The 10,924-nt window shown below is 32.3% G+C and overlaps 2 protein-coding genes across 5 annotated transcripts in view; one reads left to right on the plus strand and one right to left on the minus strand.

The window, feature by feature from the left end:
* The first annotated feature begins 687 nt into the window (after positions 1-687).
* Positions 688-10,924, plus strand: part of blo (bloated) — a 524,956-nt gene continuing 514,719 nt past the window's right edge. For all 3 annotated transcript variants that reach the window (XM_072535671.1, XM_072535677.1, XM_072535673.1), the window contains exon 1: positions 688-833. The gene's annotated coding sequence lies outside the window, so the exon portion shown is untranslated. The remainder of the gene's footprint in view (positions 834-10,924) is intronic.
* LOC140444057 (uncharacterized) lies at positions 1,049-10,850 on the minus strand. Of its 2 annotated transcripts, none has more exons than XM_072535668.1 (2): positions 10,602-10,850; positions 1,049-5,461 (listed from the first exon to the last, which is right to left on the minus strand). In XM_072535668.1, the coding sequence occupies exon 2, from the start codon at positions 5,446-5,448 to the stop codon at positions 3,574-3,576; it is 1,875 nt and encodes a 624-aa protein (XP_072391769.1). In that variant the 5' UTR covers positions 5,449-5,461; positions 10,602-10,850; the 3' UTR covers positions 1,049-3,573. The 2 variants fall into 2 exon arrangements, with proteins under 2 accessions (XP_072391769.1, XP_072391770.1); XM_072535669.1 differs by lacking the exon at positions 10,602-10,850 and adding an exon at positions 9,666-9,976.

Here is a 10,924-nt window from a genome sequence, read left to right on the forward strand (position 1 = left end):
GTAATCCATCACTTTTTCCCGAGTAGTATACCTTATGGCCTTTCACTTATGTTTCTGTAGAATCAGCTATTCCCATGATTTCAACGTGAATTCTCTTCATCTCCCGTATTGTATCATGGATTTTTCCTGCTTTGTATAAGGTTTTGACATTCCATGTGCAGATATTCTTTTTGCACTTAAATTTATTACCTTACGGTGAATTCAAAAATGTTTTCCCCAGAGATCCGACCTGAGGACTTACTCTGGTATTGATTTTAGTATTTAGCATTGACATGATTGATTAGCTAGGGCGTAATATTGTATATATGTAATATTTCAAAATTCATCAGTTACTTGCTGTTCTCTAGTATGGAGCGGTATAGACAGAATATAAAAGTCACTCTGTCTCTGTATCAAGGTTTATATAATTTTCTTATGAATCTTATAAGATTTTATATGTTTTTTTTTCTATTAGTATTACATATATACGTATTATCGAAGTATTACGTTTTGTATGTCATTTTCATATTTTGTAATAATTTAAATTATATCATTACTACGTCATCGAAACTTTTTACTAGTAAAGTAAAATTATAACAGATTTTCACTTGTTTTCACTGTCTTCTCTCGACAATCATGATGTTAACCGGTGTAGATCGCAAGTCCACCAACAGCCACCTTTGATCAGTTAGTTCTCTTGCGAATCTCACCTGCGAAGGATCGCAGTGAGTCGGGCCGTGACATATCTGTCCATTCGGTTACGAAGTTGTGGGTTTCGAGTTGAGTTTTTGCTGGTAATTGTTGACTTTTTGTGAATAGTGAAAGTTAATTTTGTTTTTACGGTGATAGTGCAGGTAAATTATGGTTTTCTTTATTTAGCATTACATAATTATTGATCAAAGGGTTACGATTTTTGATAACGGATGCCCGCAAAAGCAGCGACAAAAAAAAAGCAGAGACAGTATATGTTTATTTTGTTAAAACTTTATGCTATGTTAAAAAATTTTAATAAAACTCATTTGCGTTTCTCTGCAAAAAGAACAACTTTATTATTAGTTGTACAATATTAATATTACCTGAAGCTTTTAACTAATATTAAGACTCATTTGTATGGCCCCATCCTTAGGTTCATCTAACTTCTTTCTGTTTAGACGGTTTCCATTCTCCACATATACTAAATCTTTAACATTTAATTCAATTTCCTTATTATGTAGATCGAACCTCTTTTTATTATAATTGTGTGATTTTTTTGTATTTTTCAAAATAATTTTTTAATCTCTGATACTGACATCTTCTCAGTCTAATAAATATTTTGGTGCAAATTTTGTAATTCTATGGTCGGTCTAATTATATTTTTAAACACATTCTTGGACAATTATTGTCAATGCTGTTTTCTTATTACTTTCATTTATTTTGCATCTTTTTCATTTATTTTATTATCCAATGTTTGGTTTAGTCTTTCATTGACATCGTTTGAAAATGCTACATTAACAACAGTGAATACCATTTTAATTTGATTGTTCCGTAGAAAATCTTTTGAATTTATGCCAGGATATGGATCAGTCAACAGTTTTAATTTCGTGATCTCGTATCACCTTTTTAATTATTTTTATGAAGTAGTTAAAATTTTTAGTTTTCGGTGCCAAAATATAAGCGTATCGTGAGAAATGGCCTACTAAAAGGTGTAAATATTTTTTGGTTGATCGAGAAAACCACCAATGGTATCGATCGAAAAAATTTCAAATGGATATGTCGCTGATCCTAACTGCAATATATACATTTTTTGTGGATTTTAGTGCGGCTTTTGATACAGTTGATCGGCGGGCCCTTTTTTACAAGTTGAGTTACTTGGGATTATCTACTAAAGTGCTGAATTTGTTAAAAAGTATGTTCGCGAAAACAAAATCGGCGGTCTGGTCAAGGGAAGGTCTATCTGAATGGTTTGACTGTAATGTAGGAGTAAGACAGGGATGTCTTTTGAGTCCATTACTGTTTGCGCTTTTCTTGAATGACCTACATGAAGCATAGGGAGCCGGTTTGGAGATAAATGGTTTGATTATAAGACTTTTATTATACGCAGATGATTTGGTTTTGATGGCAATCAATCCGAAGGTACTACAGCGGATGATTAATGAACTGGAAAAATACTGCAGGATGTGGAATCTAAAAATAAATTTAGATAAATCCAAAATTCTTGTATTCAGAAGACAAGGTGGTGTGACCAGGGAATCTTGGAAACTGAATGATCGAGTATTAGAGATAGTGAATAACTATCATTATTTGGGAATGATACTAACACCCAAGTTGTCGTTTAAAGCTCATCTAAAAAAGCGCCATAGTTTGGCAAAAGTGGCGATTCACACAACTTGGAGCAGTTTAGTGTCTAAGGATGATATATCCTTTTTGGCTAAACTAACAGTGTATGAGTCGGTGGTAAGATCAGTTTTGACTTATGAGTCTCAGGTATGGGGTCTTTTTGAGTACGATAAGGTGGAAAAAATCAGAAGATTTTATATAAAAAAAAAAATGTTTTCTTGTCCAAGGTATTGTCCTAACTTTATGTTAGATTTAGAGACAAGTATTGCTAAAGTCAGCCTATATACGATGAATTTACATAAAAAATATGTTAAAAAAGTACTAGGATATTCGAATGATAGGTTGCCAAAATTTCTTTTAAAAGAAATGATGAGAGCAAGGTGTGGCTGGTGGAAAGATTGAATTGTTTCAAGTGCGAAGGCTTACTCAGTAGGATATACACATTTAGTTTATTCCTATAAAATTTATACAAGTATTTACTTAATTTATTTTTTATTAATTTTAATGACCTTGTTAGATATAATGAGCCTTAGTGTAATTTTTTGTATATAAGAGAATAATATTTGTTTGCCAACCCTCCTGATGGCATGTGCCAAGGAGAACAAATGTCACTAAAGGAGAGTATTGTATTGTATTTTTTTATGAGAAGTAAAAAGGCATTATTGATTTATTGATTGATTGGGAAGTATGTTAAAAAGCCACAAGATTTGCTATTCGGGTATTTGTTTATGTTTGCGAATAAAGCAAATAATTGAAGAATGTACCCTGCACACTTTATTTTATATGGTCAAATATGGTGCTTAACGAAAAACACATAGTGAAGTGTGGTGCCGCCATTATATGTTTTTTAAAAATTGCCGAATTATAAATTTTTTTATAACTATTTAATTAATTTGATATTATTGTACCGAGAATTAAACTAAGGGTTTGAACTATTTATGTTTATTTATTTACAAATTATTGCTTAAAAACTACAAACTTCATCACAAAAATCAGTCTGTATATATCACTGAAGTGAAGACATATCGCTCGTGTTTGAGTGTATGTAAGTCACGCCAAAATTGTAGGTCATTCATCCGATTACTTGACTGCAATGTAAACACTGGCTGCTTGTTTCGAATTTTTTTAATCGTTGAGGATTTCAGCTCTCTTCAATAAATTTTAAAATAATATCACCTTATTTAAAGTTTGTCTTAATCACCATATTATTAATATTAAAGCTTTGAGGAGAAACATCAAGTTCTAGTTCGAGATATCATATCTGATGATGGTTTTTTTTTATACACTGCTAGAATAAAGTCTCGAAGATTTTCGGTGTGGCTTTCGAAAAAAGACTTCTGAACTTGTTCTTCTAATCGGAAAATAATTCTTTTTTTTGCAAAATATTCGTTTAAAGTTTCTTTGACATTTAATTATTTGATTCCAAAATATGATTTTCAATCTAGTTGCGGTTATTATCCAAACCGATATTACTAGAATTAAAGCCACGCTAAGAAGTATAACAAGTTTATTTTCACAAACTTCTGTACGGCGGTTTGCATCTGCAGCTGTCTCTATCTTTACCGGTGCAATAATAGAGTTAGTCAGTAAATCTTTGTTTGTCGTTGTTCTTTCAAATTTACTAACAGAAGTCGTTTGTATATCTAAAACATCCGTATATATCTCTTTTACATTTGAAATATTCTTTTGAAGAAAATGCTCATCTAATAGGTTCTCACTTGTCGTTGTTCTTTCAAATTTACTAACAGAAGTCGTTTGTATATTTAAAACATCCGTATATATCTCTTTTACATTTGAAATATTCTTTTGAAGAAAATGCTCATCTAATAGGTTCTCACTTGTCGTTGTTCTTTCAAATTTACTATCAGAAGTCGCTTGTATATTTAAAGCATCATATGTCAAATCATCCAATGGGGTTTCACGTAATTTATCAAGGCACCCTTCTGCTTCAGAAAGCTTCAGTTGCCGTTCTATAACCCAGATATTACAGCTTGAATTTAATAAACTAGTTCTCAAAAAATACCAGTTTCTATTTAAATACCAATATAAGTCCGTAAAATTTGATCTAGTTGTTGAGTATACAAAATCATCTTTAAGAGTAAAGCTCGGAATATCGTCTAGTTCTTTAAATGGACATGAGGGATCATCTACTATATATGTAAGATCTTTTTTGCACACAGACGGCATTACTGTGTTTGTATCTTTACACAAAATTGAGTGTATAAGAATATTTGGTTTGTCTATCATAATTTTATAACGACCTTTTTGTATTTCCTTTTCATTTATATTTTTTTGAAAAAACTGTTCGTCGATGAGGTTCTCACTTAATTTATCAAGGCACCCTTCTGCTTCAGAAAGCTTCAGTTGCCGTTCTATAACCCAGATATTACAGCCTGAATTTAATAAACTAGTTCTCAAAAAATACCAGTTTCTATTTAAATACCAATATAAGTACGTAAAATTTGATTTAGTTGTTGAGTGCACAAAATCATCTTTTAGAGTAAATTCCAGAATACCGTTTAGTTCCTTAAATGGGCATGAGGGATCATCTCCTATATATGTAACATCTTTTTTGCACACAGACGGCATTACGGTATTTGTATCTTTACACGAAATTGAGTGTATGAGAATATTTGGTTTGTCTATCATAATTTTATAACGATCTCTTTGTATTTCTTTTTCATCCATAATATTTTTTTGAGAAAACTGTTCATCGATTAGGTTCTCACTTAATTTATGGAGGCACCCCTTTGCTTCAGAAAGTTTCAGTTGCCGTTCTATGACCCAGATATTACAACTTGAATTCAATAAACTAGTTTTCAAAAAATACCAGTTTCTACTTATATACCAATATAAGTAGGTAAAATTTGATTTAGTTGTTAAGTGTACAAAATCGTCCTTTAAAATAAAGCCTGGAAGATCGTTTAGTTCCTTAAATGGACATAAGGGATCATTTCCTTCATACGCAAGATCTTTTTTGCACATAGACGGTATGACAGTAGTGTTACGAGATTGAGTATATGAGATTGCATGTATGGAAATATTTTTCTTGTCCACCATAATTTCTAAGGCAAGTGCTACAAACGCCGGCTGTAGTATTGAAAATATTTGTGCTAGACAAATATAGTAAATAATGCGACTTCCTCCAGCCATTGTCGAACTATATCTGCAATAAAAAGAAACATGTTTAAGAATTTTTGTATTTTAGTATCTTTTAATTTATCTTAAACAGTTTGGAAAAGAAAGTTGATAAGTTTTAAGTTGGAAATGGAAGTTTAAAGAGAGTTGCGACAGAGGTGTATTTTTTCTCTTGTGCTGTTAAACCTCTATGTGGAGAATGTTTTTGCACTCGAAGTTTCTGAGTGTGGTATAAAGGTCAACGGATACTCGATAAATAACATTCGTTACGCCGACGACACTGCTATAATCACAGACAACGAACATGATATGCAGTTGATGTTAAATAAAATAAATACCAGAGATACCAAGATAAATGCTTAAAAAACTATATGCATGGCAATAAGAAAAAATGCACATTTAAGAGTGAAGCTGCAAGTAGATAATGCTCTAATCGAGCAAGTGAAAACGTTAAACCAATACTTGGGAATGATAGTGAATGGCCAATGGGATCCTCAACAAGAAATAAAATGCCATACCGAACAAGCAAGACAAGCTTCTATTAAATTTAAACCGCTACTATGTAACTGCAATATTTCCTTCAATCTCTGCTACAGCGTGGTTAAATGTTATGTATGGTCCATATTGTTATACGGCATGGAGACATGGATGTTAAAAATATCCTCCATTAACAAGCTGGAGGCCTTCGAGATGTGAATCTTGCGATTAATGTTCCGCATATCATGAACACATAGGGTGGGAAACGAGGGAGGCTCAAGAAGGACAACTACTGAGAGAGAATTACTCGATCAATGTACGAAAAATTGGATATCTGGGCTATATCCTAAGAGTAAAGAAATACGCAGTCCCTCAACTAATTATCCAAGAAAAAATTGATGGAAAGAGAGGAGTAGGTCACAAACAAATGTTGTGATTACGAAATATAAAAACTGGACAGGCATAAATAACACTGGCGATCTTTTACATGCCACAAAAGGCCGTAAAATAATTCGCCAACGCTCTATACGTGTACGGCACTATATAAGAGAAGAGTTTAGCATATAAAAAAGGTGAAATTAACTCTGGAATTTAACAGAGATATTTTAAGCTCATTTCACTTTAATTTATTATTATTGTTCCATTATAAATACAATGACATATTATTTGGAAGGAATAAAAACTGTAAGCTAACGTTAAAGAGAGAAACATCGATAAAAAAAGAACAGTTCGGATTTATGCAAGAAAGGAGGACCATGGTTGCTTGTTTGCTTTGAGACAGTTGATAGAGAAATACGGCTTTTCTTCTCGCCGTAAAAAATATACTCTTTTCTTTTATATTTATAGGTCTCGGGAAAACGTACGACACAGTTCCTAGATAAGAGCTATGGATATGTATGAGAGAGAAGTGGGTTCTTGAGAAGTACATAAGGCTCGTAAAGGATATGTATGAGAGAGCGTACCAAAGTAAGGACTTATGTCATATTGACCAATAGTTGTCTAGCGATGATTGGTTTGCATCAAGGCTCTTCACGAGTCTCTACCTATTTAATCTTGTTATGAATATACTGAGAAAGAAAGTAAGGGAGAGCGTTCCTTGGTCAATGTTCTTTTCTGAAGATATCGTGATAGTAGAGGAGGGCAAAGACATATTGAAATACCACTCGAAATGAAATCCCTACCACGACAGCTCTACAAATAACCACAGACATTTCTTAGCCTACCCCAGAAGTAATGGAATCAGAAAATGTACATAAAACAAGTTCCAAACGTAGTATTACAGACGTAATAACTCCTCCTCCATAATCACAAACTGAAGTTACCAGTACCAACTACCCAGAGAAAGAAAAAAACAAAAATTATTACTGAAGAAGAATCATGCGTGACCAAAACACATGAGCCAAAATCTAATGAAATATTGCCGTTACTGGAACCAACTAGGACAACAATTCGAAGAAGAATCGTTTAAACTTAGTTTTGACCAAATCGTCGATGTCTTTGAAAATTTTAATGGAAACAAGTGAGTTAAATTATATACGGAGAACGTGCATAATTTTTTAAAACTATTATCTAAAATTCACCCTTATTAAACTAACCGAAGTATGAAAAACAGAAGCACAAGAATAAGACGTAAGAGTATGAAACATCTAAAAATGGATCCGGTAGCAATGAAGATATTTCTAGAAAAAGCAATGACGTCTGTAATACAATGGAACGTAAACAGTTCCTACAGCCGCTTCTCAATGCTAAAGCATATTATCTTTGAAATCAACCCATTGTTACTTTGTTTACAAGAGACGAACTTTATAAAGATTAAGATAGGTAGTGGTGGGGTTGCTATTTACGTCGATAAAAAATGTAAAGCCCAGCAGTGTTAAGTAAAGACTATATGCCGACGATCTGCTTCTATTTGCAAAATACAAGAATATAAGAACCATTCAAAAGTACTTACAAGAATCCATTTATAAACTAGAGATATGGTTCACGTTAGTAGGCGTGCAATTCTCTCCCTAAAAATAAGATGCATCCTTTACTCAAGAAGGCACCGATATTCTCGGACACAATTAATTCTTGGAATGGTATTCGACCAAAAACTAACATGGAAACAACATATTTCAGCATAAAATAAAAAATGGGAGACCGAAGAAACTGCATTATAAAATATTTGTAAGTCACGCGTATAATTCTCTGCTAAAAAATATGTTACCAAGAAACTTGAAATTATTCAAAACACAGCACTTCGCATTGCCACAGGTGCATTTAGAATCAAGAATCTCCAATGCCTAACCACCTCTTACTCTTACCCTACGAAGGAAGTATTTATGCCTCTCACATGCATCTTCAGTCGCCAGTAACAAATTACACCCAGTGTTTCGAAATACATTTACGGACCGTTACCTAGAAACTTATAAAAAAAAATGAGTTCGATTCACCATTCTATGAAAGAGTCCGAAGAAATTTAAAAGATCTGCAACTCCAAATTCCTGACCTCTTTCTTTCAAATGTAAAAACTTCCCCTCCTTGGTTAATCATGATTCCCGAAATCAATATGACACTACTTCAATATCACAAATCAATGTAATCCGACAGTTATTTTTAAAGAAACTCGAGACTTGCGGGGAAAGTTCTTGCATGTATACAGATGTCTCCAAATCTGCAAACGGCGTAGCAGCAGCATTTGTCATTCCACATTCCTCGTCCCAATTTAAATTAATCTCAGCCTCTTCTACATACACAGCAGAATTATATGCAATATTACAAGCCCTCATGCATATCAAAAGTAAAAACCATTCTTCCTCCGTCATTATAACAGATCTCGTTAACAACAATTGGTCAACTATACACTAAGAATCCTATCGCCTTACTTGCCAAGAAAGAACTTATTGCCTTACAAGAATCTGGTTCCAAAGTCAAATTTATGTGGGTTCAATCTCACATTGGAATACAAGCAGACCTCCAAGCAAGAGAAGCTACCAATAACGACCAGGCTATAATAGTGTCAAAGACTATCTCCAAAGAAAAAGTGATCAGTGCGTGGCAAAATAAGAGGGATTTATCGGTATCTAAATTAAAAGAAATTAAATCGACAGTGAAACCATGTCACCTAGTGAACCTAAAAATAGCTCACCAAGTCAAAATTTCTGGACTTCGATTAGGTCATACCCATAAGTATCTAATGACTAAGGAAGATATTCCAGTGTGTAAATATTGTCAAGTCAACATTACTGTTAAACACCTTCTAACAGAATATGGAAAATATACAGTAAACAGACAAAATAACAATATCTCCAGTGATTTAAAAACAGTATTAGGTGAACACTTTTAAACACTTGTGAACTACCAAAAACTTAATTAGCTTTCTTAAAGATACATCTTTATATAATTTAATACAATGTATTAACTAATGTTGCTAATGACCCAGGTGGTTAAAGCGACTATTTTTTGTAAATAAAAAAAAACAAAAAAAAACACAACAAACAATCCTTTACCCTAAATACGGTATATTTAGTGAAGATAATAAAATATAATCATTGTGATTGATTATAATTATACTATTGCAGTATTTAGGAAAAAAATTAAACTAAAAAAATCTATAAGTAGAAAATACCATGATCAAAGAAGAGAAATAACAATGATCAAAGGCTGATCGAACTCTGCTTATCAAACAAATTAAAAATTATTCAAAAATAGATAAGGAAATAGTAAATTAAGAACAAAACAAACAATTAAGTTAGAAATTAATAATATAATCATACCTGCATTTCAAGTTACCCTTAGATGTTATGCGTAAACTTCCAAAAAAGACCAAGTATTGGTATAATTTTGTTGATAAAAGACACAAACTTAACACCACTATTACAACGAAAATCTAAACATATTTAGGTACTAGACTTTTCAGATTAAACAATTAAAACTAACATACAGAGATAACTATGAGAGATAATTACTGATGATACTGCATTTCTTGATCATCTGTGAAATGATCATCTATCACAATAGCTTAAGATAACTGATAAAACATCGCATCGTCTGATATTCTTAATATTAGCATTTTACAGATACAAGTAATCGAGTATTTCGGCGAAATGTGATGCATGTTTCCAGACCGGAAACACAACACTCCAAGAGTGTATTAACTGTAGCTTTGTCACTGAACTGACAATGTTGAACTACTCTTCCATAAAATTATCTACATGATTTGAAATTACAGAATGTCAAGCTCCAAAAGCGTCACTGATGACGCCATACAGTGCAACTGCAGGGGAATACTGGGGGTGGGGGGCCATAATTGGTAGGATATTCACGTGGATATTCTAAGGGTATCACACATTTTTTGACAGGAAAACATTAATTAGTGTCATTCCGATTCCATATTCGTGTTTATTGAGATTCAGGTAACGTATATTGAATGTGTGGAACGGTACCAAATTTATGATTTTTAAAAATGGACTAAAAGCGGGACATTTTGAAGCTGTATACCTCAGAAAAAATTGATTTTCGAGTCTTGGGGTAAAAAGATGAGCATGTTTCTCTCTTTCACTTTTACATAAGAAAAAAGCCGGGGTCCTGTACTTTGTAAATAATATATATATATATATATATATATATATATATATATATATATATACTTATATATAATTAATTTTCAAGAAAATTAACTTATATAAAAAATAAAGAAATTATTTACTTACCTATAGAATTAAATAGGAGTCAACTTAATGTTTGCATATAACAAGTCACGTAGAGGATATTTAGAGGATTTTTCACTTGATATGATTAGATTATATTGTTATTGATATCATAAAAAAAAAACAATCAAAAAACAATAAGGAGAAACTATAATGTATAAACGAAAGAAGTAACAATGTTCAAATCTGATTAAGTTCTACTCATTGAACAATTTTAAACACTGTACACTGAGTAAAACAAGAGGTTCTGATGGTTCGCCAAATGCTATTAATATCAATTGACACTCAAGTCAGCTATGACGTTATCATGTGTCAGATGCCAAAAA

Source organism: Diabrotica undecimpunctata, chromosome 6 (assembly GCF_040954645.1).
Source record: "Diabrotica undecimpunctata isolate CICGRU chromosome 6, icDiaUnde3, whole genome shotgun sequence".
In the NCBI taxonomy this organism is placed as follows: Eukaryota; Metazoa; Arthropoda; class Insecta; order Coleoptera; family Chrysomelidae; genus Diabrotica; species Diabrotica undecimpunctata.

What these genes read in the sequence shown, in the direction of transcription:
- LOC140444057 (XM_072535668.1), bottom strand. Translation starts at nt 5,448, where the DNA reads ATGGCTGGAGGAAGTCGCATTATTTACTATATTTGTCTAGCACAAATA.